Source organism: Raphanus sativus, chromosome 2 (genome assembly GCF_000801105.2).
Source record: "Raphanus sativus cultivar WK10039 chromosome 2, ASM80110v3, whole genome shotgun sequence".
Classification (NCBI taxonomy): Eukaryota; Viridiplantae; Streptophyta; class Magnoliopsida; order Brassicales; family Brassicaceae; genus Raphanus; species Raphanus sativus.
Window position 1 is genome coordinate 35,202,760 of NC_079512.1, and position 25,986 is coordinate 35,228,745.

General features: G+C 34.4%; 5 protein-coding genes across 8 annotated transcripts; 2 read left to right on the forward strand and 3 right to left on the reverse strand.

The window, feature by feature from the left end:
- Window positions 1-7,171: 7,171 nt before the first annotated feature.
- LOC130508113 (GDSL esterase/lipase At4g28780) lies at window positions 7,172-9,389 on the reverse strand. Its single transcript, XM_057003351.1, has 5 exons — window positions 9,108-9,389; window positions 8,905-9,032; window positions 8,081-8,320; window positions 7,726-7,981; window positions 7,172-7,559 (listed from the first exon to the last, which is right to left on the reverse strand). Exons 1-5 carry the CDS (start codon window positions 9,349-9,351, stop codon window positions 7,327-7,329), a joined length of 1,101 nt encoding a protein of 366 aa, XP_056859331.1. The 5' UTR covers window positions 9,352-9,389; the 3' UTR covers window positions 7,172-7,326.
- A 2,600-nt stretch (window positions 9,390-11,989) lies between these two features.
- Window positions 11,990-13,663, forward strand: LOC108826910 (tetraspanin-20). Its single transcript, XM_018600256.2, has 6 exons — window positions 11,990-12,401; window positions 12,654-12,753; window positions 12,844-12,924; window positions 13,003-13,107; window positions 13,220-13,408; window positions 13,486-13,663. The coding sequence occupies exons 1-6, from the start codon at window positions 12,109-12,111 to the stop codon at window positions 13,525-13,527; spliced, it is 810 nt and encodes a 269-aa protein (XP_018455758.1). The 5' UTR covers window positions 11,990-12,108; the 3' UTR covers window positions 13,528-13,663.
- Window positions 13,664-13,683: 20 nt separating this feature from the next.
- Window positions 13,684-18,041, reverse strand: LOC108818801 (uncharacterized). 4 transcript variants are annotated; one of them, XM_057003354.1, is made up of 6 exons: window positions 17,772-18,041; window positions 16,698-16,916; window positions 16,535-16,625; window positions 14,813-16,444; window positions 14,585-14,741; window positions 13,684-14,500 (listed from the first exon to the last, which is right to left on the reverse strand). In XM_057003354.1, the coding sequence occupies exons 2-6, from the start codon at window positions 16,805-16,807 to the stop codon at window positions 13,881-13,883; spliced, it is 2,610 nt and encodes an 869-aa protein (XP_056859334.1). In that variant the 5' UTR covers window positions 16,808-16,916; window positions 17,772-18,041; the 3' UTR covers window positions 13,684-13,880. The 4 variants fall into 4 exon arrangements, with proteins under 4 accessions (XP_056859334.1, XP_056859332.1, XP_056859335.1 ...); XM_057003352.1 differs by having other exon boundaries at window positions 16,535-16,614; window positions 16,769-16,916; window positions 17,772-18,037; XM_057003355.1 differs by lacking the exon at window positions 17,772-18,041 and adding an exon at window positions 17,274-17,703.
- Window positions 18,042-21,424: 3,383 nt separating this feature from the next.
- LOC108820597 (photosystem I reaction center subunit IV A, chloroplastic) lies at window positions 21,425-22,305 on the forward strand. The gene is made up of 3 exons (XM_018593573.2): window positions 21,425-21,768; window positions 21,906-21,971; window positions 22,081-22,305. Exons 1-3 carry the CDS (start codon window positions 21,511-21,513, stop codon window positions 22,186-22,188), a joined length of 432 nt encoding a protein of 143 aa, XP_018449075.1. The 5' UTR covers window positions 21,425-21,510; the 3' UTR covers window positions 22,189-22,305.
- Window positions 22,306-22,484: 179 nt separating this feature from the next.
- LOC108820589 (glutaredoxin-C5, chloroplastic) lies at window positions 22,485-23,954 on the reverse strand. Its single transcript, XM_018593563.2, has 5 exons — window positions 23,584-23,954; window positions 23,422-23,495; window positions 23,069-23,143; window positions 22,885-22,911; window positions 22,485-22,719 (listed from the first exon to the last, which is right to left on the reverse strand). The coding sequence occupies exons 1-5, from the start codon at window positions 23,862-23,864 to the stop codon at window positions 22,643-22,645; spliced, it is 534 nt and encodes a 177-aa protein (XP_018449065.1). The 5' UTR covers window positions 23,865-23,954; the 3' UTR covers window positions 22,485-22,642.
- Between the last annotated feature and the right edge of the window lie 2,032 nt (window positions 23,955-25,986).

Here is a 25,986-nt window from a genome sequence, read left to right on the forward strand (position 1 = left end):
TGAATAAACACACTGTGTACATCCGCTATAATAAAGTTCTCAATCTTTTCATGTATATAACAACCTGAAAATTAACAAATCTAATTGTACTCATCTTTACCATAGAAACAAACATCTCTTTGTAATAAACTCCTTCTTCTTATCGATTACCACAAGAAAAAAAAAACTTTTTACTTTCAATCGATACATTTGCATTATATTTTATCGTGGATATCATCTTGCATTCAATCACCCTCTTTCTCGGAGATAAATTTTCAACTGGCCACGTTATATTCTTGTCTTAAACCTAAATCCAAAAAGAACTCGTGTCAACCTCAATTTTTATGTTAGAACATTTTTTTTCCGCAGCAATTACACTATTCCCACTAGGTAACCCATCAAGCACGGGTGAGACTCTCTAGACATCAACAAGACAGCTGAACATACATGTCATATGATGTGAAACTCCATTATCAATTAACCACTTATCCATGGATCCTTTTCGCTGAAACTAATTCAAGTTTTATAAAAGATCACTCAAAATTTGTTCTCCAATTTTGGTATGAGAATCAGTCATCGTGACAGAACCCAGTTGTGTGCCACTAGACAACTTTGAAGCGTTTTCTGTAACTTTTTCCTCAATAAAATCTATGACTATGTTCCGTAATTTTATTATCTTAAAAATATTTTCTTACCAATTAATTTTAAAATTGAATCACAAATCTCAAAAATTAACAAATCCAAATTTGATGAACAGTACCTGATACAGTATTCTGTGAACAGTACCTGTGAATAGTGCCAATGAACCATTTCCAATATAGTTATGATTCTGGATGAATCAAAATCCAATAAACAGTATCAGTGAATAGTATCTGACACAATATATATTGTTGTGAACAATATCAATGTAAAAATTATATATTGCTGTTAACAATATCAATGTGTTATTTTACTGTTCAAATTTTAAAATAAACAATAATTTATGAAAGAAACATATTATGATTTGTTGTGATTTTATTATATAATTATGTATACAGTTCTTATTTTTATAGAGCTTTTATAAAAAGTGCCAACAATCTTCATTCTCCACACAAAATCACTGTCATTTCCAACAGATATATGCATTCATGCTACAATTCAATCAAATAAGTTTTAAAGTGATCAGATGCATATTTCTTTAAATTTTGAAAAATAAACAAATGATGTGGTCAAGAATAGAAAACAAGAATTTATTAAAATCAAACTATATTAAATAAGATACCCAAGAAATTGTGTAGATATTATTAAGATATTGTATAGATATTACTAAAGTTTGTTTTAAATATTACTTCTAATTCCTTTTGAAATTCTTAATTTAAATTTAACAAATTATGATAACAAAAAGAATATATGTTAATAACTTTAAATTACTCAAATTGAATAGTTTAATCAATTTATAAATACAGAAGTGTACTTTTCTATAAAAAAGAGGATCATTTAAACAAAATTGTATAGAAATCTTAAAATTTATAGAAATGTATTTTCAAAATTTCTCGATAAATAAGTCGACCCAAAATCATGCATATGTTAGAAATTTGGGAATTGGATGTACCGTTTACCAGAAATAGAAAGATAGTTGTGGTTGTTAGAAACTTTTTTTTTTTTTTTTGTAAAATGGCTATAAGCTGTTCAGAAAAAAAAAAACTTTTTACACAGGATATCAACGTTGGCAGGCTGTCACATTTAACCTTGCCATTAGCCAATATCTCCAATATAATATACCATGAATAAAGCCAGGTTGATCATTAGGGTTTAACGAGTGTTTGCGTTTTGGTGTTGACACTATTATTACGGATCTGAGATTTAGCAAAATTTGTTAAAACCCTAGTGAAAATGTATATAGGAAATTAACCACAGTTGAAAACGACCGAGGAGAGATTTACTCGCATGTTCAGACTCAGAATTTTTTTTTTTTTTGCTAAAAAGACTCAGAATCTTTTATTATTATTATTTCTAAACAATCTTTAATTATATATGAAAGTTGGAATAATAAGCAACATAGATTGATAATTTGATTGTTGTTCTAGTGGAGATCGGTTCGAAGAAGAAGAAGTAGATCAAGGTGAAGAAGAAGGATCATCGTCGGTTCCGAAAGTCGGGAGAACTCATTCAAATGCATCACATATATCTTAAGACGTAAAAGATCAAAAATCTCTGGAGAGAAGGCCCAGAAACTTATGCATATTTGGACATTTGTGAAACTGTTGTGTCATGTATATATATATTATAATATGTATAGTATTGCCGTGGTGGTTTCACTTCTGGTTTAGCCAAGCCATATAGCCTCCAAAAACCAACAGAGAACACAAGGAAAACCCCTATTGATATTTCCGTTAAAGAATATGTTGGGAGAACTTAACATCTAGACCCAAAAAAAAAAAATGTTTGGAAGATAGTATGTTTTGGGTTCAGATCCTTTGAATTTAATTTTTCTTCTACTGATTTATTTCTGCTTTTTTCTCCTTTTTGTCTGAATGTGGACTCCTAAGTTTGTGATTTACAAAGATATTTTTTTTTTGAAACTGCTTTACACAGATATTAGGCCAGCAGTGCCGGCTAAGTAGAGGGAACAACGGTCCCAGATCCAAGCCCGAATCCCCCATATATTTAACAATTAAGGGGTCTAATTTTTTGTTTTTGTAAATACATGTTTTTTACACAGAATTTCTTTTTATAAGTTTATAAATAAAATTATAAAGGGGTCCAAAATATTTGTTATATGTATATACTTTTGTTTCATCACAAATTAAACAAAATATTATAGCTTAAATTTTAAAAACAAAAAAAAAAAGAATTTAAACCTTAAACAAAACATAAAATTAGAGGTAAATTTTTTTTTGTCCTAGGGCTTCTAACCATGTTAAGCCGGCCCTGTAAGCCCGCTCTAACGGTTGTAGTATCGAACCGATGTGGTTGCCCTCTCCTCTCTCTCTCTCTCTCTCTCTCTCTCTCTCTCTTCTCCTCTCTCTCTCTCTCTCTCTCTCTCTCTCTCTTCTCTCTCTCTCTCTCTCTTTCTCTCTCTCTCTCTCTCTCTCTCTCTCTCTCTCTCTCTCTCCTCTCTCTCTCTCTCTACCTCTTATCTCCCTTGGAAGCAGTGGCGGAGGTAGAGACAAACTTCTCAGTGGGGTCAAAACCAGTGTATACATATATTTATTAGAGATTTCATAGAAATCAAGGGGGTCAACCCCTCAAAAATTACTCAATTATTCAATATATTCTAAAGTTATAAGCTTATATTAAACAAATTTTAAAAATTGATAGGGGTCAGTTGACCCTCTTAGGCCTTCACTGCCTCCGCCACTGTCCGGAAGCGTACCTGTGCGTGCTATGACGTTTGGACATTCACATTAACATTGTCTTCTTTACACGTAAGCCCTTTTTTGGCATGGACACGTAAGCCCTTTATTGTCTCTTTGCTATTTGATGGGTCCACACTGGGCATATTTTATTTACATATGAGAACAAGCAAGCTAGTAGTATTTTCTAAAACCATTTGAGAAACCACTATATCCAAGAGAAGAATCCGGAGGCTCGATAGAGGATCTAAAGGAATATTCTGTCAATGAAAAATGAGATTATTGTAGCTGTAGTAAACATTTACTGTATTTTGGCCTTTCAATATTGCATTAAGATTTATTTTTAAAAAGTATTGCATTGAGATTCTTGTTTGTCTTAGCTTTATATATGGTTTTTAGTTTAGTCCGTAGTAAAATATTATTTTTTAAAAAAAATATTGCAACGAATCATCATATGCATGATTTTCTCTCTCTAGTTTTGTCAGATTTATTTGAAAAAGTTGACAAAATTAAGAAAAGAACTAAGATCATGTTTTGTATATGGTTGAAAAGTTCATAACAAAAAAATAAAACTTTAAAGCATATATTGAAAATTTGAGAATTGTATAGAAAATAAAATAATGAGTTGTGGATAATGAAATACTTCACAACAAAGAAAATAGGAGAAAAACATTTGTGGTTAAAAGTTATATAGAAAATAAAATAATGAGTTGTTGATAATGAAAAACTTCACGATGAAAAAAATAGAAGAAAAAATATCAATACAATTAAAACAGTAGACATTTTTCAGACATCCCTTTGATTTTTAAACTATTTACAAGAATGTCATTATCATTTAATTTTAATTAATAAGTTATAGAAATTAGTTATAACAACCAAATAAATAACTGATATATAAAAATAAATTGCAGACCCCACTTTATTTACAATCGAAAATATATGATAAGTTATAATATGTTAATTTTTTTTGTATTTACTGTCCACCTCAGAATATATCAATTATTCTCAATATGTAATCCTAATTAAATGAATAATTGAGTACAGATTTATATAAGTATAATAATATTACTATAATAGTATACTTATTTTGATATAATATTTACCAAATATTTAAAATAAATTTAATTTATTATTATGTTCTTAGTAATAGTATTTTCCAAATTAAAAAAAAAATCAACACCGGATTAATATTTATAAATATCTAAACAATTCTTATATCTTGGGGACATAAAAACTAAAACCAAATTAAAACCAAAATAAAAACCAAATGGATATCCAAATAAACAAAATAAAGTTTATATATTTTTAAAATGATAAAATACTCTAAAACTACTATCTATAAACTGAACTACACAGAAAAAAGGATTTCCCTACTTTTTATTCAAAAATTTTGAAATTATTTTTAATTTCTGCTAGAATAGAATTACCTGAATATTTTTTTAGCCAAAGTATCTATCATATGATATAATATTTACCAAACATAAAATAAATTTAGTTTATTATTATGTTCTTAGTAATAGTATTTTCCAAATCAAAAAAAATAAAATCAACACCGGACTAATATTTATAATATCTAAACAAGTCTTATATCTTGGGACAGAAAAACTATAACCAAATCAAAACCAAACTAAAAACCAAATGGATATCCAAATATTCAAAATACAATCTATATATTTTTAAAATATTTATTATATTTAATTTTAAAATGATAAAATATTCTAAAATACTATCTATAAACTGAACTACACAAAAACGGATTTCCCTACTATTTCTATCCAAAATATTTGAAATTATTTTTAATTTTATGCTAAAATAGAATCACCCGAATATTTTTTATCCAAAGTATCTAAATTTATCCGATTTATCCATTATTTTTTCTGAAATTTTAAAAAACATCATTTTACCCTAATTACTCTAAGTTATTCAAAAAAAAGAAGAACCGGGCCATAGTCAAATTGAACACGAAATTTTAATGGTTTTCCAAACCAAACCGGAAACCAAATTAACCAAACCAAAATCAAATACAAATTCATAAATAACCGAACAATTCTTATATTTCTACCCAAAAGATGAATTTTCATACTATTTTTTTATCCAAAATATTTTAAAATTATTTTAATTTTCTGCTAGAATAGAATCACTCGATAACTCTTTAGCTAAAATATCTATATTTATCTGAATTATCCGTTATTTTTCCAAAATTCGATCATTTTTACCCCAATTACTCTAAATTATCTAAAAACAAGAACCGGACCATAGTCGAATTGAACTCAAAATTTTAACGGGTTCTTAACATTGTCATTCGAACCAAACCGAAAACTAAGTTAACCAAACCAAAATCAAATCCAAATTTATAAATAACCGAACGATTCTTATATTTCTTGAATCGAGAAATGAAAATCAAACTGGAATGAATCTGAAAAAGAAAATACAAATTAGAACCAAACCGAAAACCAAATGCGTACAAACATATTAGTGAGCAAATAAATAGAGTAATAAATATGTCAACAAAAATAATTCCGCGCTTTTTAAGCGCGGGTCCAAATCTAGTTTGTGGTTAAAAGTTTATCTAGCTTACTATAAAGTTCCAAGAGAAGCAATCTAACGGAAAAAAAAAAAAACTTCAGAATTTGATTTTTTAAAAAAATAATGGTTAGATCAGAACCGTTAAAATCCTTTTCTTTCCCTCTAATAAGGTTATTTTCTGGTTTGATTCTCTTTCCAATTGTTGTTTGCTTCACGATAATAAACGCTCTATTCTATCTTCTCATCAGAAAGCTAAAGACCATCCCCATCACTTAACAATTAATGTTGCCTAAAAATAATCGAGAGGGGCAAGAACAATCACAATATCTCAAATCATATTCTTTGAGAAACTCACTAGAAACACTTTTGCACATGTTTACATCTATAAATGGTTCAGGGATATTTTGTTTAAATTTAAATTACAAACTTTAATCACATCAACAACATTATTTTCATAATTGTAAGTATCTTCAAAAGTATATACAGTGTGGGGTTGCCCTAAGTGTATGGTGTGCTATGACCTATTTTGTATTCACAATGTCGTAATCGCTCTCAACATAGGCATTTTATCGTTATTTGTTTCATTCCATGTTGATATGACTAATGTGTGACACATTGACATAAACAAATGCATCCAAAAGACAATATAATATTTGAGTTTTTGGGGAACTTAACCACCTGATCAAGAAAATGTCCAAATATCTTTACTTATATAACAAACAAAAATTGAAGAGGGTGACAAATTAAGTGGTAATGCCAATTTTGCCTTTATTTTAATGTGAACTTTGCTGGAGATGGAAGTTTGCTTTTCATTTCAGAAATCCACAATATATCACCATGACTCATAAAGAATACAAGTTGTCTTGCTTCATATAACTTACATCCGGGGTCTACTTGAAAACCATCATTGAATCACTATGTATTGTGTTGGGTTACGATTTAGCATGAACGCAGCTTAACAAGCACAATAGAACAAGTGTCTAAGAATGCATTTATTCCGCACAATCATACGGGACAGAAATTTTTAGGACGCTCATTTTGATTCCTCCACATTAGTGCTGTCACATTAAACCTGTCATAGGCAACATCTCCAGTATATACACAATGAATAGAGCCTGCAGGTTGATCTTTAATTTTCAAAAGAGTTTGCGTTTTGGTGTTGACACAGTTATTACGGATCTGAAATTTAGCAAAAAATGTTAAAACCCTTGTAATATGTGTAGGAAATTAACCACCAAGTTGAAACAACAAAAAGGAGAAAACATCGACTATGCCCTTTGAGAGAGATTACAAAACCGATACTAGCCATTGTTTTGCTTAAGCTTGCCACAGACTCTGAATCTTTTATTATATATGAAAAGTTGGAAATTAATAAACAACATAATGATAATTTGATAGTAGTAATCAAATAGATATGTTTAAATTACACTTGCACATTGGACATCGTGTGTCAAGTATATATACTGAAAAATATTACTTCCTTTGATTATATTCTGGAATCTAACGCCATGATCGTGCTAAGGTTCATGGGGTTCATGTACTCAACCGAACCAGTCATGATCTGTTGGACGATGAGTCGGGTAGCTTTCTCAGTCGGGTGGAAAGGGTCCCAAAATGCATAGGCGTTACGGTCTGGACATAAGCTTGACAACGGGGTGCAAACACCTTGCCCGTTGTATGCCCCTTGTCCGCAGCACGCTACCTTGGATGTCACGAAACCTATGAAATTTAATCGAATTAGGTCAGAAAAGTAATTCTTGGCCATTAACAAAAAAAAAATGGCAGAAGATACAAACTTGCAGAATAGCATAACGGATGAATATAAGTCGTAATTTCAAAAGTAACAATGGTAGAATAATTTCAAAATCATTGAAGGAGTACTCACCAAATCTCTGGGGGTTGTTTATGAAATCTGCATTCATATTGAACGCATTAGTCCCAATGAAAACATCAGAACCGATTTCGCGGTTAAGTCCTTGAAGCATTTGATCCAAAAGCGGATTAAATATGGCTGCAGCCTGTTGTGCCTCGGGAGCACATTCTCCGTTTGCGCTTCTAGATGAAGCAAGCTCTGCCGGTACGCAACCCAACGGTCCTGTTCCTGTAACCATGACCCTCCTCGCTCCCAACTCATACAGTCTCTGTATCACCAAATAAGAGTCAAAAGCATAAGAACATACAGTAATACCCTAAGTCTAGCGTGTAAACCAAGAAATATATATATATATATATATGTATACCATGAGTATTTTCCTGTATTCGGAGATGAGAAGCTGGCTAAATTCGCTGAGAGATGACTGTCGACCTCTAGCAGAGAATGGCAAGAAGTAGTTGTTGACGAAATCGTTGCCACCAAGAGTCATGAGGACTAAAGCTCCATTTACAAGCTGTTGTGTTTTGTCTGAACCTATAATCTCACTCACTCTCTCTTGATACTCTTGGAACAGCTCGAATTGCCTACCGATCCTTAGTATGTTCAACTACATTATTTATCCACATCAAGAAAAATATATATTAGATTTGGTTTTAACCATATATAGTGTTCTTTTATTGTCCAGAGGAAAAACAAAGTAAGCATTTCAACTCTAAAATATACGTACTGTATATTGAAAGAAAGAAAATGGAAACATAGTCTTGGAGTTTAATGTTTTATTGTTTCTAAGATTAGAAAAAAGACTAAAAACGGTTTAGTTTAATGAAACAAAAAAAATAACTAAAGTCGGATTAATGAATCACATGATAAAATTGGTCGGAGAAAATGTCTCTTTTTGGTTATTAATTAAACATAAGCAGAGGAGATCTGACTATCGGAATTCTGAATATATATTAAATTGGAAAGGAACTATTTTTATTTTCATTCTCTACATTCCTCTTTGATTATATTTTAATAATGTTTGAACAAAATTAATCATATTTGAATCTTTATTTTCAGGAAAAGTACCAGCTAATACTATCATGGAATAATACTATGAAAACGAGTTTTGTCTTCAGCTCATAATACTTCATTTTAAAATGAAATTAAGAGATTATTTCGATATAAAGAATAATGTGACAGATGACTTACAAACTGAACACCGGTGTCGTTGAGAATTCCGATGCCGGCAGAGGCAAAATTAGCTCCGATCAATAACTTCTCTCCAGTGAGCTCAGGGCTAAGGATTGGTAGCGTTGGCTCGGATCCAATTTGCTCACCTAAACCCCAAGCAAAAATCACTCTTAATAGCTCTAAAATATTGAAATAAAATAAATGTAAAAATGGCCTCATACTGATGATGTCAGGGAGGTTCAAGCCGTTGGAGAAACGCCCCGTTGGACGACCAGTCGGATAATCGATTCCGTACGGCGGAGAGTCGGCACGAGCGGTGGTGACTAAGTAATTGTTATTACCACTGTCCACGAGTGAGTCGCCAAAGACGTAGAACGCTCGAGCCGCGTTTGTTTTTTGCGGCATAAGAAATAGCATTCCCCATAACGCGGTGGACAGAAATATGGATGTTAGAAGAGTGGACATTATGTGAAGTGATACTTCGTAATATATGAAAAGTGTAAAAGAAGATTAGTCTCTTCGTTTGTTATATACAACGGAAAATTGTATTAATGGTTAACTTTTTTTGGTGTATGTAATAAATGTTATGTTGTTGTCGGTTGATCTACTTAAGAGAAAACAAAGCTGTTCTAATTAAAGAGATAACATGTGGAATGCAAAACTAAATCAATAGGTAAGAATAGTATTTGATGCACTGTTGTCGGATTTAAGTTCGAATCCAGTACTTTTGTTGGGAGATATATAGATGAATCACGTTATGTTGAGCAAATAACGTATATGCTATGAGAGGATGATCTTGAATTATAATGAAATTATTTATAGTAACGTTTTAGCTTAAAGTAAACCAAACAAAACGTTGATCTGCCAAATAAAACCCGAAGATCAATATTCTATTGCTGTAATGTTGTTGCATAACAGCAACTTCAATAGTAATAATATAATATCTTACCATAGAATTTTAAATATTATATATATATATATATATATTAGTATTTAATTGTGGGTATTTTAAAGTTACGGCGACTTTTATAGTAATAATACAATATATTACCATAGAATTTACCATAGAATTTTAAATATATTATATATATATATATATATATATATATATATATATTAGTATTAATTGTGAGTATTTTAAAGTTACAGATAACTCAACCGACCTTAAATATTAATATTTGTATATAATATATATGTAATTTAGAATCCAATGATAAAATATCACCATTAAAAAGTTGCTCTAATATCTAACCTACATCTTATAAGGTTGTGCTAATTAATGGTTATAGCCAACAAGTTTATAAAGTCGCAAATCTTTAGCTATAAGATGGACCAATCAAACACTTATCTCAGACCTAACCAAAACTGAAGTCCGATCAAACCAAAAACATAGCCAGGTCAACAATAATAAATGATTAGCTGGCATCAAAAGTATATAACGACCACAAATTTAGATATTGGAGTATGTAATATGATGAATACAACATAAATTTAGATATTGGAGTATGTAACATGATGAATACAACATAGAAGTCTTCAACCTCTAGGACCGATATATTTGATGAGAGGTCTCAGCGGCGTCCAGTGATCATACCAGAAGCTAGCTTTTTGTCCATTACCAACCTGGCATCTTAAGAACCTTTCAGCAAGACTGCGAAGCTTCAGAAGAGATTTTCCATATCCAAGATCCCTGATTTGATGCATCCAAGCTCCAAATACTCATTTCGCTTAATATATGGCTCTTACACCAAGAGGCCCACAATGATTCATTCTCATTGAACAAGAGCCAAATCAGCTTAAGGGATAAGGTTTTGTTCCACAAGTGGAAGTCCCTCAAGCCCATACCACCCTCAGACTTTGGTAAGCAACAGACCTCCCATGAAACTCTGGCTGTAGCTCTTGATGTTATGTTGCCATTCCAAAGGAATCTACAGCAGAGAGATAGAACTTCTATATCGTAGAACTATATCGTACATTTTATTACTTTTAGCTATGTATAGTCCACGTTTTCTCAAATGAGGCATGATCTACTGATAATTACTTAATACGTGCATGTAGCTATTTTAATAAATATCCACGTCACTATAATTTGAACTCTACATTAGATTTGAATATCTCATTCATGTGATATAACTACCTAAAAATTCGTATACTGCATTACGTAGTAAAGGAAACGATAAAGAAAAAAAACAAGAGCACATGACGAGATGACATATATCGTCCCTGATATGGTGGAGACCCTAAACAATTTAGTAAGGAATTTTCAAAAAAAAATTTTTTTGCAAATCGGGAGCCTTTTTCCATACTAATTTTTGTAAAAATTTTGGGGGTCCTAAGCGAATGTTTCACCTCGCTATGCTCAGGACCACCCCTGGGTTTATCACAAGAAAAATAATCGAAGAGAGCTAAGCGGTCCCACTTAAATGCCAGTTTGCAAACATAACATTTTTGTATAATCAAAATCAGTAAATAAAGGGGAGGGAGAGAGAGACTTTTTTTTTGAACAGCAGAGAGAGAGAGACTAGAAGGTCGTATGTTGGTTATAAGTAGTTGGCTATCTTTTTCAGTCATCTGCATTCACATGCACACTTAACTCCAGTCATCATCACCATTACCGTTATCATCACAATACAATCATCACTATATATAAGCTGTACCGTATGCTTGGATCACTTGAATCTAACAGTCCTCACGTTGTGGGTGGGGGAACTTGAACTACTGAAGAGGCAAGAAGGAAAAAGTCAATCCAAAGTGAGCTTAATGATCGTAGCCCAATTAATAATAGGCCTCATTGCTATAGCCCATTTAGTTTGCTCGGCCTCATTGCCTTCATCAGTTTCAGTTTCATCTCTCCCTAAAACATAAACGATATTTTGTCATCCTAAAACATAAAATAAAACTATATTCCAAAGTTTTTTTCACAACAATTTATTCCTACAATTTATATTGAGCAGATTGTTTTATGTTTTGCTTACATGTTTGTAAAATTCCAAATATTTCCATAAAGAGTATTAAACAATTAATTTAATCCCTTATTTAAACAAACAAATAATACGACCATTATATTTTAATTAGCAAAAGCTTCGGATTCTATCCGACAAAACAGCATTATACTTTTTTTCTTCTGCCAGCAAATCATAAAACTGGTTACAATTGAGATCGCTCGCTCATCAGAATTTTCAATCTTCCTCCGATATCGAGAGAGAAACCACACAAAAAAAAATGAGACACAACTGCTGCCATCTCTCCTTCGCTTCCGTCCTGAAGATCCTCAATTTCCTCCAAGCCTTCATCGGTATCTCCATCATAATCTACTCTATATGGATGCTCGATCAATACAATCGTCACGTCCCCGTCGACCCTCCTCCTCCTTCTCAGCCTCCCTCGGCTTCTTATCCCTTCTCTAGCTCAGGAATCGCTATCAACAGTCTCTCTGACTCCCTGAACAAACCCATCGGTCTCCTTCTCCGAGATTCGGGTTTCCACCTCCGTTCCCTAGATCTTCCTGCTCCCTGGTACTCCTTTTTGTTATAAAGTTTCCATTTTCAGGGTTTCGATGTACTAAAGTTTCCATTTTTATGGTTTTGGATTTATGATTAGTCAATTTTGAATCTTCTTATTAATTTGTGTGTTTTTTATAGAAAAACAAAATGATAAAGGTCAAAGCTTTGAATGCATGATGATGATGATGTGTTTTGGTATTATTAAGCAGTTTAATGTTACGAAGGAATGTTCCAATTGGTTTTGGTTTTTGAAATTGAATGCAGGTTCATATACTCTTTCATGGCGATTGGGATCTTGGTCTGTATTGTCACTGTCATCGGTTTCATTGCAGCTGAAGCTATCAATGGCTGCTGCTTGTGTTTCGTATCCTTTTTTATTATATACTTCTTTTATTCACTAATGTGGAAACGTATATTAGCAAGTTTAATTCCTTGATATGTCTGTCTGTCTTAGTATTCAATCCTCAAAACTCTTGTCATCATACTTGAAGCAGCTCTCGTTGGATTCATTGCCATTGACCGTCACTGGGAGAAGGTGAGGTTCACTTCTTCAACATTCGAAATCTTGTATCTTGCGTCCTGCTGTGCTGAAACGGCCGTGTCTCTCTTTTAGGATCTTCCTTATGATCCAACTGGAGAACTCACTAGCCTTCGAGCTTTCATTGAAGCAAACATCGATATTTGCAAATGGGTTGGGGTTGGCGTGGTAGCTATCCAGGTTAACTAACTAGCTCACTTCTTTACCTTTTTTCCAAATTTAAGTTATTTCATATGCTTCTCTCTCCTTAAGATTATTTTTTTTTGTTTTTGTTTTTTTGGTATTGTTTCAGCTACTGTCTTTGCTACTGGCTATGGTTCTAAGAGCTATGGTTTCTCCTAGGCAATCAGAGCTTGATGACGAAGATGATTATGAGAATCCGATTAATAGAGCGCGTGAGAATCTTCTTGCTCCACAGACTAACCAGACATCTTCTGGATCAAGCAATATTGACAACTGGAGGTCCAGAATCAGAGAGAAGGTACAAAAAAAAAACTCCTCAACTTAGTACCTGAGGTTTAAGCTTTTGTGTTTGATTGTGTTTTTATTCTTCTGCAGTACGGATTGAACAACGGCCAGAGCCAGAGTCCCTCAGTCTAACTCAAAAGATTTGAGTTCGTGTGTGTGTGTTTGGTATCACTACTTTCGTTTTGTTCCTCTCTTGCTACCTTTGTAACTTTCAGAGTGTGCATAAGTATTACACAACTTTTTAGATTGGAACATTGGTTTCTCCCTCTGGTGTGTTTGCACAAAAAGCGTAACGAGATTTGTGTTTTAAAAATGGGAACAAAGTGCTTATTGCTTTGCTTTAACAATATGGTCGTCGCATAGCATTTTTGTTCTTCCCCTCAATCGTTACAAAAAAAAATTGAGACACATAAAGACAAAAACTACACTTAAATCTTACATTTTTTATTCAAATGTAGTAGTAGTTACTTGTTCTGCTCTAATCTTCATTGTGTAAGATCGAGAACGGCTTCCTCTACGAGCTCCTGCAACAATGCTCTTTCGATACCAATCCCAAGGTCGTCTATTTCAGCTTGAAAGCTATGCATCCATCTCCTCCCAACAATCTCTTCCTTCACTAGACTCTCTGCAGCCACGCTGTTTGCGTCTATGTCCTCTACATACTCATCTGAAAGCCAGTCCTTTACCTGGGACCAGACATGCTCCACCAACTCTAAAGGCGGAGAATCTTGGCCCATGCGTGGTGTTGTAGTCGTTGTTTCTGAAACGATGGAGTTAATGCAGTCGAAAATGAGCTTACGGGTTGACCTGTGTTGTCTACGTTTTCCTTCGTTAACGAACTCCTTGATGTTGTTATCTAGGTTGGTGTATTTCTCTCTGAGTGAAGGGTCTAAGGGATGAGAGAGGGTGCAACCCTTGCTGAAACCAGCAGCTGTTAATACCGTTTCTATGAATAAGAACCAGTCTTCATCCTCATGGACTCCTCTCATTGCGGGTTTAGATATGTTGTCTGTGCAAGAGTCATCATCCCATGAGAGGATCCGAGCAATAGACCCGATTGGTGGTGATTTGTCTATTAGATTAGATTTAAGAGACATCTCCTCTCCTGATGAGAAAGCAAACATTTGGATAAAAGCATTAGAGTGAGAGCTGAGTAACCAAACTCTCTTGAAAGAAAAGTTAAGTTTACCTTGAGTTGTTGTCCATAGCTTGCTTGATGTGGAACATTCTGGAGTGCTGACACCTTCCTCTTCAAATGGAGGAAACAGAACAGAAACTGGACTTAGCTCGTCCTGTTTCTCACTTGTATTCCCAGCCTCTAGGGGCTTCGGTGTAGTCAGTTCCTCCTGCAAACAAATCAAAATGAATGTTCAGTATCATAAATAGCTCTTCGAGGTTAAAGAACTGGTGGGAATACCTCGCCTGGGATTATGCTTTGTTGTTGTAATGCATCAAGAGGGAGACGACAATCTTCGCTGGGAAGAGTCACTGAAGAAGGCGTTGCTAGCTGAGACATACTACTACTGTACTGAGATGTATCTCTCTTCTCCTTGCTTGCTTTCTTGTTCTTGAATGAGAACAAGTTGGAAACTTTCCATGAAGATTTCAAGCTTCCCGTCGTCTCAGTAAGCTCTTGCGGAAGCTGTGCTTTGGAAACGTCAGAGACTGATTTTGACCTTGCAAGGATATTCAGAGAATCACCAGCCATTTCCACTTGATTCAGATGAGTGGTTATACACGATGTAGACACCCTTGTCTCAGGTACTATCTCTTCGTAGGATGATCCACTTGTCACTTTGGTCTCTGAGAGTGCTAGCATTTCACCTAAGGTGCTTGAGCTTCTCGGTACGTGTTTATGCGGCTGAGTGCCGCCGCTTCTGGTTACTGACATCAACGCCCATCTTTCAGAGAGTCGCTTCTTAGCCTCTCTGCAGACAGATGACTCAGGAGAAAACGAGGCTCGGCTGAAAGAGGAAGGAGAGAAAGGACTTTCAAACCTATTAGGACAGTCCCACGAGTGTCTAGAAGCTGGTGACATGATCTCATCAGAATCACTAAGGTTTCCCACTGGATCTTCGTTATCAGATTTGTTAAACGAACTGTCATCACCATTATAACCATTGGACAAGACAGAAGAGCATTGTGTCTCATTCCTGTGGTGGTGACCCATCAGATTCTCTCGCACTTGCATCATTATTTCCTTTGCCACTTCTTTAGACTGATCAACATCTCCAGACTCATCAAAATAGCCTTCATTGGGTACACCTCTCGGAGTGGATGGCGATGATGAAACACCTTTCATATCTAGAGACTTCCCTAGACTAGGCTTCAAGACAACAATACGTGTTGGTTGTAAAGGCCTTTCCTCGCCTCCTCCTCGGTTTCCCCATCCACTTGATGAAGAAGCAGATTTCTTAACCTGCTTGTTCTTCCTCCCTTGAACCACAAATCTCTCTGTCTCAACAGCCTTCGAAGGTCTCAATACTGTGATGCGTTTCGCCTCTGACTGTGTAGGAACAGTCTGAGAAAGTTGCTGAGAGAAAGAGTTTGATTCCTGGAGCAACTTAACAAACAAATCCTTGTTGGAGCTTAGAACTTCAAGAGCCTCTTGGAACTCTTTGGATTGGTGAAGACTGTCATCTGTAACAAGTCGTTTCGCTTCTGCAAACTTCTGACGAACAAGTCTCTCAGTCGCAGCACTTTCATCATACCTTCCTTTTCTAGGCGAGCTATCTCTTGAACGACTCGCTTTCTGAGGAGGCGACTGCCACATTTCATACACATCTTTATATTCTCTGCTGAGCTCCTGATACTTGTGGACTTCATCATCATCCATCACCGGATGATTCAGCGAAGAGTGTGAATAGCTTCTGGATTTGCTTCGCTGTGTAGCAGTCTGGGGAAGAGTCTCCAAACCCATCAACTTCGCCACCACGTTAGTAGGGCTCTGTTTAGGCTCAACTTCTTTTGACATTTCTCGAGCGATGAGCTTCTTCATCGGTGTACCACTTACTTTGCTAGAAGCACTTCTCCTTAAATCAGACATAATCTGTGCAAACAGTACAGGCAAGAAACATCAAGTGGTGCCGATAAGGAAAATGACAATGTTTCTCATTAATTAAACCAATTTTTTTTTTACCAGTTCAGCTTCTGAATGGCCTTTATAGGAGGGGCTTGGCATTCGAGACACATCAGATCGGCTCCTTGACAGAGAGGATCCTGCCAACAAACTACCTCATGTCAATAACACACAAGTGAATACCAAACTCAAAAGAGATGCTATAAATAAGACAGTCGCATACAGTGAAGTCCTTGGAGCTAAAACAACTTGGACTAGTGAAGAAACTAGTGGCAGAGGGAGTTGAGTGATTACCATCACGATGTGGTTTATCTGTAAGCATCTTGTTCCCATTGACAGCTGTACCTAGATCAAATAGGTTTACCATCCTCCCCAAGCATCCTGGAACTGGACTCTCAATCTTTTGAACCTTTCTGCCTCGGAGCTCATTCATTTTTGGTCCCTGCAGTTTCACAGCTTTTAGTTACTTATTATATAAGGTTGCAAAATGAAAAAAGATTTTGGTGGAACCTAAAAGATCCAGGAGAAGGAGAGTTTAGAAGAAGAGAGTGACTTTCTTCTAGCAGCAAAAGAAGAATAGGCCAAAAAGCATATAACAAAACAAGAGTCTATACAAAAGGGAAGAAGAATAAGATTCTGTAATCAAAAGGGACACTTCATAGAGTCTATACAAAAGGGAAAGATGAACCAAATTACCATTTTCACATGACCTCTCACAATCAAAAGACATACACTTTTTGTTGTATACTCTATGAAACAAACTCTTAAGTGAAAAGTAAAAAAATAATTACAAATCAACCTTGGCTCACGCCTTTGTGATCAAATTCAGAAGGAAACGAGTCCTCAGGCACACTGGATCTGAAACTAACCAGATTGCTTGAAGCCAATCAGTGATAGATCATAGAACACTCTAGTAATCTCTATGAACTCTCATAATCATATCATACATATATATAGACACTCAAAATGTGTCCCACTAGTCACAAGCACTAATAAATGCGACTACTTTATTTTTTATAACAAACAGGAGAAGAGTAAAAAAAACAATAAGAAAAATTAGAAAAGAAAAACTGTAACTTTGGCTGCAGGACAGATAAGAGAGAGGAAGAAGCTAATCGGTGCAGAGAGAAGGAAAAAAGGTATAAGATCAGAAGAATCTATATTTCTAAGTAAGAAAAAGAGATCAAAGCAAACAAGAAAAATGTGAAAGCTTTTGTAAAGTGGAGATCAGAGAAGCAAATGAGTCAGATACTTTTTCAGCTTTTTAAGTCATAAGGGGGATGGAGGAAGAGCAGACCTGTGAAACTGTTAGGAGGTTAGCGGGCTAAGTCAGAAAACTCAGCCGGGAGAAGATGCCGCCGGAGATGAAGAACAAGTAGCCAATCTGCCTTTCTTCTCTCTCTCTCTCTCTCTTTCTGAGGGTATCTTCCACGCGCTCACCGAGTGGGAAAAAGGGAGAAGCCAAGGGGGGAGAGTTTTAATAAAATAGAGTTTTCTTTTACGGAATATCAAGTACAGACAAAACATATGAAGAGAGAGAGAGAAAAGAGAAGAAGCTAGGAAGAAAGAAAATGCTGCTCTGTACTCTCTCTACTTGCTCATTTTTGTTCTTTTTCTTTTGCATTTTCCAATTATTTTAATTTTTCTCAATATGTATTTTGGTTTTATTACAATCACTACTATAATACTATTATTTAACAATATTGAACTGAGATTAACTGATATTAAATTATAAAATGCTACAACGGAATCATCGGACTAGATGAATTAAAATGCTACGACGGAATAATACATCTAGTTTTGTAAATGTAATTCTAAAGCTCGCTCGGTTAGTTAATTACTCGCCAATAAAAAATAATAGACGGTGCTTTGTACAGTTAATTTTAGGGAGGGGTCAACGTAAGCAGGCAATATAGTCAACAACTGTGGTTGTAGTACTTTAAGATGTTCAGACTTCGATATGAAACCTATTAGTCAACAACAAAGGAACAACAACAACAATTCAGAACATCCAAAACTATTCACATGTTTGGTGAAGAAAAATAATGAAAATGAAAAGTGATGTTAAACTAAACTTACCAAGCGGATAAAAAGCTAATCAAATTATGATAATACTGTATCTCTATTCTTTTTTGTTGCATGGATAGTTCGTCCCAACTTCACATTCACAATGAATGCTTTTGACAAAAATTTGGTATGGCCCAACAACTATATACCTTGCTTGTACTGCTTTCACAGTTACTATCGATAATATATTGTGTAAGGATTCTTTGTATATATAAACATGCTCGTATTTATAAAATAACTATCCATTGTTGTTTTATTGCTGACATTTGATAGGCTCAACTTAATAAATTTGTCCCAGAATAAATGCATATATTAATTATTTATTTATTGCTCTTAAATTCAGTGGATGCAATTTTCATGAGGATTTTTCTTCGTATACGCATAATTTAATTTTTTTCTCATAGAGAACAAATCGAGCAAACACACAAGTTAAACATATAAAATTTACGATCGTATTCTAAATCTATATATGTTACTCGGTTGGTTTACATCAAATGTATATGTTTCGCTAAAATATCGAATGCGGATCGTATGCAAAACGAAAGCAGTGCTAAACCAATGATCACAGTCATCTCTGACTATAATGAATAAGAAGAAAAAGACTGCTAATTTCCTTTTTTATTTTTCCATATTTCTATTAGTATTTTTATTTGACAATTGCAATTTAATACAACAATACAAGTATACAAGCGCTAATTTTGTCAAGTGACGGGTAGAAACTTTATTGGTTACAGAACCGAACGAACATAACTTGTCCTTTTCATGTATGGGCAACAGAATGATGATCCATTTCTCTGCTATCGAATTACTATTGGGGATGACTATCGGTATCGATCATTCCATTTATTGTTTCCTATACTGTATTTTTCGATATTTAACCCTAACAAGTTTGTGATAAGGGTTAAGACCTATACTATATGTTTCCTGGCTATATAGTTTATTGATAATTTCTAATATGTAGAACATGCATGCTCAAGCCATTTAAATTATGCAGTTGCGAAGGAGACGATGCGCCAAATTAATTAACAACAATCGTAATATGTCTTCTTCTAGTAACAAAAAGATAACGACTAGGCTAGTTTGATTGGTTCCGTATGTTTTATATGCTAAAATAAATTTGGGACCAAATAAAAGAAAAACTGAAATGGACCAACCAATATATATGTATCTTTAATTTTCAATTAATAAAAACAATAATAGTATCAGAAAGAGCAAGAAAACCGCAGAACCATGTCTTTTTTTGTAAACTAGAACCATATGTCTTTAACATTTACATTTTTTAACTTTTTTTTTAATAGCTTGTATCTCATATTTACACAGTCAATATGTTTGGAATTCCGCAAGAAGTTATTGTATTTATTTTTTTGATTGAAAAAGTTATTGTATTTAAAAGAATAGAACGACGACAGTACTAGTATTACATATTTTGTTATATGTAATATAAACACGATTACGACAAAAAAAGTGGTGGTGAAACAAAGGATGACACGCCCAGATGACTTTTCCCGAAGATACATAGTACTTGTTGTAACTTAATATCTTTTTTTAATCAACGTTGTAACTTAATATCTTATGATAATTTGAGGCTTTGAATATAAAGATTTTACTGTCACGGGACGGACCCTTATCAAAGCTACATAAATCACAGATAAGCCATAGTACTCCACCCACGTGTTTAGTCCACAGTTTCACATTCCCACCGGTTGACGGTTCACAACACCGGTATAGAACTAGACCATCGATTTTTTTTTTTTTTGGTAATCAAGACCACAGAATTATTATCAGCTTGCTTAGAATTTAAATCTTTAATCGTTCCTTATTATGCTTTGTCACAATGGAAATTATGACGGTGATTATGAGGTTAAGACGACGTGACGATGAAGGGTCCACTAAACAGCGTAACCAACCAATCACGTAAGTTGGGGACACGCCAGTTGGATTTTATATTTTTAAATAACTGTTGTCCAACCGTGTAATCTCTCCATTTTTGTCATAATGCTAATGACTAGGGAGTATAATAAGAGACCATAAAAAGATTATGGTATAATAAGAGACCATAAAAAAATTATGGACTGAGAGTTAATACAACTAGTCTCTGATTAGATGCCCATTTATATTTCTTATGTCAATTTGAATACGTACTAGTCTTGCAAGTTGGTGTATAGAACTGAACAATGCATACATGTTTAATCAAATTAACCGGGCTTAGAATTAAGAGATCAGCTTCAAAAATAACAGAGAGAGAGAGAGAGAGAGATTAGTTTAAAATTACAGATCTTAATAAGGGGTTATAATTCGTCTACGTCGTGTATGGTCTATTAGTATAGTACAACAGCATAAATTATAAAGTGTACAGTTTGGTGCAAGAGCTTTTAGGAACGTTTGCCAAGTTGGTGGAGATTATTCAACGTTGTGGGGAACAAATCTGTAACTAGAATTGGCTAGAAACCGGCTAGGTTTGACTTGAATAAGCACGGTTTAAGAACAAATGATGTTGGGATTCAGTTGGATTCAGTTGCTAAGTTGTAGGAGTAAGAACAAATGATGGTGGGATTCAGGTGGGATTCAGTTGGATTCAGTTTGACTTTTTGTTCACTGTCTACAAAAAGCCCCAATGGGGCTGTCCACGGTCTTACGGATATGTGGGCTTTCGATGGGCTGTATTGAGCTGATTTTTGTAATTCTATTTTCGACTACAAATACAAGAATCCTTACGGATTAAATTACAACCAAAAAGATTTTTCTTTATTCCAATTTTATCTTTAATTCCATGTCATCACATTATCCTTGAGAACGATGTGTAATGTCCACGTGTCAGATCTCAAGAGGAGGGAAACGATTTTGTTTAACCCAAAACATCTATCACCTCTTTTCTTAGCCGAGCAAATTACAAAACAATCTAAAGAACTCACTCTTTCCTGTCAGAACAACAATACGAAGCAAAAAATTAAATAATTATAATCCCAGAGATGTCGATGATGTCAGCGTCTTCGGCGTTTGTTTTGACGGCTAACGTCACGGCGGCCACCGGCCCTTCGTCTTCCAGGAACTCAGTGTCTTTCTTACCGATGAGAAGGGCTGGTTCTAGACTTGTAGTCAGAGCAGCCGACGAGGCCGCTGCGGAAACATCTTCTTCAGAAGGTGCACCAGCAACTGCCGTGGCTCCGGGTGGAGCTGCTGCCACCAAACCAAAACCGCCTCCGATCGGCCCTAAGAGAGGGTCCAAGGTCAGCTAACCTAAACCATCTTTGCATCTACTACTAACATGTGTTATGCATACGCTAAATTGTATTGGAGTTACTTTGATATTTAGAAGTTACATGTTATAGTCCGATATTTAAATAATCTTTTGGGGGGTTCGTAGGTCAAGATCCTAAGGAGAGAATCCTACTGGTTCAAGAACGTTGGAGCAGTTGTGGCCGTTGATCAGGTAACACATTGTACTCTCCAGTTAATTAACGATCTAATTGTCACATTATACATTTCATCATGGGTTTTGTATAATTTTCTTACCTGGTTGGTTTGTTACAAACGTGCAGGATCCGAAGACTCGGTACCCTGTTGTGGTCCGGTTCGCGAAAGTGAACTACGCCAACATATCGACCAACAACTACGCATTGGACGAGGTTGAAGAAGTCAAAGCTTAAAAAATGAGAGCTGTAAAAACAATTGTGTGTTACTTGGTTTAATGTTTATACCATTCTATCTGTCTGTAACTCGACTTATGTACCGACAAGTTTTACCATTATTTATTTTCTCGTTCATCTCGAGTCAGAAAATAATTATGTCAGCCGTGGATTCATCATCTCTCAGCTCATGGTTAACTCTTTAACCATGTCATGTCTATGCGAGAACACTCGTTAAGTTGAGATAATTATTATCTTCTTTAAGCTTAAGGTAAGCTTTGTCATTTGCTTTCTGGATTACTTTGGAGATCACTAAATTACTTACATGATAAATGTATTTATTTGAATGATGTTCGATGTGTAAACATAAAAAAATGAGGTTCAATGTTTACAAAAGAGAGAAAAGAAGTTAAAAAACTCCTCCAAGCTCCATATGCAAAAATCTCCAAAAAAAATACTATTTTATCATTTCCTCTCAAGTCTGTTCGGTTTTACCGTTGGCTTCAGCTAACATCAGCTCCAGTTCTCCTTTCCTGTTCAGCTTCACTGTATCTGTAGTAACAATAACAAGAAGATAAGACAGAGAACTGAGGTGAAATCGTTCCAAAAATTTGGACAAAATACCGGGGCGGGGATCCCAGAGAAGTAGGATAAAATATTCTCACTGAATGTGTAGTAGACGAAACGAATAAAGCGAGAGAGAGAGATGGAAAGTACCTGTGCAGCCACCAATGTGCTTGCCTCCTGATTATTAGGACAAACGATTATAGACTGTTATGTGTTGTCATGAACTTAAACTATATTCATTGTCCAAGTATGCGCTCTTGAGTTTTCAAGGCAAAGTATTTAAGTAAGTGAAGATATGTGATGATCGGTTACAAACAAGTTTAGAACCAATTACCTACGAACACATTAGGAACAGTGCGTTGGCCAGTAAGTCTTTCCAGTACCTTCTGCAGTTGTGGCCCTTGTGGACCTGAAAAATGAGCCAGAGAAGGTTCAAAGTTAGAGATAAAAGAATCTGAATGCATTGATAATGATATGAACTAAAATTCAAAATACCAAAACCAATTGAAAAAAAATTGAGCCTAAAGCGCAAATACTAATGGGATACTTCCAAGTCCTAACGACTAGTATCTAAAGCCAATGATATATCCTCCTATTAAGTTTCAATAATCAAATCCATACATCACTCTAACCTGACCAATGTGTGAATGAATATATCTATTTTTATAAGCAAAAATGAAAACATACCAAGTTGATCCAATTCAATCACCAGTGGCTGAACACCAATTCTCTTGAACAGTGTCTTCACTTCAGAACAGTATCTTCAATCAACAACAAATTGGTTTGTAAGCAAAAGAATCACATAATTTGTGTGTTTAGCAGAAACATTACAAGAAGTGAAACACGTACGGGCACCAAGTTTTGGAGTAAACAACGACAGTGTTATCATTCACAGTTTTCTTCACGCTCTCCTCCATTCTCGATCCGAAGGAAGAAGACGAATCAGCCGAAGACATGGCTCGAACAGAACATGTCTGCTTTAGACATCTCTTGAGAGGAGACCCCACGGAGTTTCTGATGCCGATGCTTATCAGAGACACCGAGTAAGAAGATGAAGAAGAGATTAAAGGAGGAAACGAATCTAGAGGCGACGATGGAAGTTTCAATGTGTTCAATGCTGTGACTGCCATGGCTATTTTTCTGACCCCTTGGATTCTCGGAAAGCCAGACAGATTCTTGGAACTTATTGTTTGAGTGGTACTTGTTGTCTCTCTTGTGACTTTTGTCCTTTTTCTTTCTTGCAGGAACTTATTACGATCATACTCACTGGGCCTTTATTATAATTCATGGGCTTTACTATTGTACAATTTTGTTCTGTTTAATTCATGGTTCTATACACTAATGGGCGGGCCTTACAGCCTTCAATCTATACCCGCGAAAGCACACTTCTTAAAAAAAACTAGTTTTTTTTCTTGCTTTTTTGTTTATCGGGGTTCTATCTTAATTCTTAAATTATATACTAAACATCTTATTTTATACTTATTTTTATAATAACTTCATTTTAAACTTTTTATTTTTTCTATAATTTCATACTATCAAAAATATATAATCTTTTAGGGTTTTCTTATATATTTTTTTGATGAATGTTTATGAAAAACAAAATTGAATTGAACGTCTACTTAGCTAGATGACCCATGTAAATTATGTCATTATTAAAAAAACTGACCCTCTTAAAAGATTACCCTACCTCCGCCACTGGTATGTACCCATTCGAACATTGTAGTGTATTTGAAATTGAACGTATTATGTTTTGGCAAGCTAGCCAGCAAATCAGATAAATTATTTATTGCTGTTCTTTTCTTTCCATCGAATTCTTGTAATTTTTACACTGCCAATACAATCTTTACCAAGTTCATTTGGCAAGTTTTAAAGTTTTTTTTTGTACTGGCTTTCAAAAGTGTTTTATGGAGTAGTTGTTAATCGTCGTGTATGTTGTAGCTAAATGATATTTGTATTTAATTGCGAGTGTAAACTCTCTATAATCCCATGTTCATATCTACTGACTATTGTATGTGATTTCTGCATGTGGATCAGTTGGACTTTGGTTCGAATGCTTTATCTGAGGTGAAATTTGCCAAAAGAAAATATATTTACCAGAAAAGATGCTCACCACCACAATAAGTCGAACGTTTTGGCGACACAACTACTAAATCCAAAAATTTTGTCGTTTACGCTAAGATGCCATAACAAAAAAAAATCGTGGGAAAGTTGTGATTTTAAAGAAACAACTCATCTATGGACCTACCTTGATAAGATCATGTGGGGACTTTTTGACTAGTTGTAACGTCATGGGTTCGAATTATTTCATTGTTTCTCAATTTGTTATTTGTCTATATCCCACCAACATCTTCTTCATTCATTTATAGCTCAAATCTTTGTTCTACTGACATGCATCTACATATAGTATATCTGAACACATTTTATATGTAAATGATATATATTAAATATTATATTAATGCACACACACAAAGATAACCCACTTTATCAATAAACAATTGTATCATAAACGGGCTAGAAGAATTGGTAAGTATCCTTACTTGTTCAAGTTCTTGTGTTGTCCCTGTCCATCCCATGTTTATAAATGTATATTCAAGACTGGCACAATTGCACAAATGAAATGCATTAAAATTCGGGGTATATTATCATACCCGATTCCTATATATTTCCGGTATTAGAAATAATGTGTAAAATTATAGTTTAAGATGTCCTATACAAATTTTAGGTGTTGAATACAAGTTTTAGGTTGAACTTAAATATCAAAAACCACATGTATAATTTGTTTAGTATATCCCTTCTGCACCTATCACTTCCGAGACCTGATTTTCTGGATATTTTCATATTCTCTTAAGATGATCAAGATTGAGAGTAAGAGAGTAAAAATGAATGCTCATTAATTTAAGTGAGGAAGAGTTATATACATGTAAATCACTTTGTACACTAAACCAACTATTTCATCATACTAAATCATGTAAAGTAGAATAGAATATGAATAATATTATTGTGTTGTGATTAATATGAGAATACAAGACACATATATATAGCGTTAACATTAATACTAAATAATGTTAACTTTTCTAAATATTTAATGGAAATATGCTAAGAATATCTTGAGGTTAATTTGTTATTCAAGTTTATCTTTTTATTTTTGAAGGTTTTCATGGGTTTCATGGGATTCACAATCTTGGTCTGTAAGATACATATCTCCTGGTCCAATATATCTCTAATAGCTATATACACTACTCCTTCTGTTTC

What these genes read in the sequence shown, in the direction of transcription:
- LOC108818801 (XM_057003352.1), bottom strand. Translation starts at nt 16,907, where the DNA reads ATGAATGAGCTCCGAGGCAGAAAGGTTCAAAAGATTGAGAGTCCAGTT. An exon ending in AGATAAACCACATCGTGATG is followed by an intron (nt 16,615 to 16,768) that starts GTAATCACTCAA and finishes GTTTGTTGGCAG; the next exon opens with GATCCTCTCTGTCAAGGAGC. An exon ending in GCCATTCAGAAGCTGAACTG is followed by an intron (nt 16,445 to 16,534) that starts GTAAAAAAAAAA and finishes CTGTTTGCACAG; the next exon opens with ATTATGTCTGATTTAAGGAG.
- LOC108820597 (XM_018593573.2), top strand. Translation starts at nt 21,511, where the DNA reads ATGTCGATGATGTCAGCGTCTTCGGCGTTTGTTTTGACGGCTAACGTC. An exon ending in GCCCTAAGAGAGGGTCCAAG is followed by an intron (nt 21,769 to 21,905) that starts GTCAGCTAACCT and finishes GGGGGTTCGTAG; the next exon opens with GTCAAGATCCTAAGGAGAGA. An exon ending in CAGTTGTGGCCGTTGATCAG is followed by an intron (nt 21,972 to 22,080) that starts GTAACACATTGT and finishes ACAAACGTGCAG; the next exon opens with GATCCGAAGACTCGGTACCC.
- LOC130508113 (XM_057003351.1), bottom strand. Translation starts at nt 9,351, where the DNA reads ATGTCCACTCTTCTAACATCCATATTTCTGTCCACCGCGTTATGGGGA. An exon ending in ACGACACCGGTGTTCAGTTT is followed by an intron (nt 8,321 to 8,904) that starts GTAAGTCATCTG and finishes TAAATAATGTAG; the next exon opens with TTGAACATACTAAGGATCGG. An exon ending in AATACAGGAAAATACTCATG is followed by an intron (nt 7,982 to 8,080) that starts GTATACATATAT and finishes TTGGTGATACAG; the next exon opens with AGACTGTATGAGTTGGGAGC.
- LOC108820589 (XM_018593563.2), bottom strand. Translation starts at nt 23,864, where the DNA reads ATGGCAGTCACAGCATTGAACACATTGAAACTTCCATCGTCGCCTCTA. An exon ending in TACTCCAAAACTTGGTGCCC is followed by an intron (nt 23,496 to 23,583) that starts GTACGTGTTTCA and finishes TGTTGATTGAAG; the next exon opens with ATACTGTTCTGAAGTGAAGA. An exon ending in GATTGAATTGGATCAACTTG is followed by an intron (nt 23,144 to 23,421) that starts GTATGTTTTCAT and finishes CTCATTTTTCAG; the next exon opens with GTCCACAAGGGCCACAACTG.
- LOC108826910 (XM_018600256.2), top strand. Translation starts at nt 12,109, where the DNA reads ATGAGACACAACTGCTGCCATCTCTCCTTCGCTTCCGTCCTGAAGATC. An exon ending in TTGACCGTCACTGGGAGAAG is followed by an intron (nt 12,925 to 13,002) that starts GTGAGGTTCACT and finishes TCTCTCTTTTAG; the next exon opens with GATCTTCCTTATGATCCAAC. An exon ending in GGTCCAGAATCAGAGAGAAG is followed by an intron (nt 13,409 to 13,485) that starts GTACAAAAAAAA and finishes ATTCTTCTGCAG; the next exon opens with TACGGATTGAACAACGGCCA.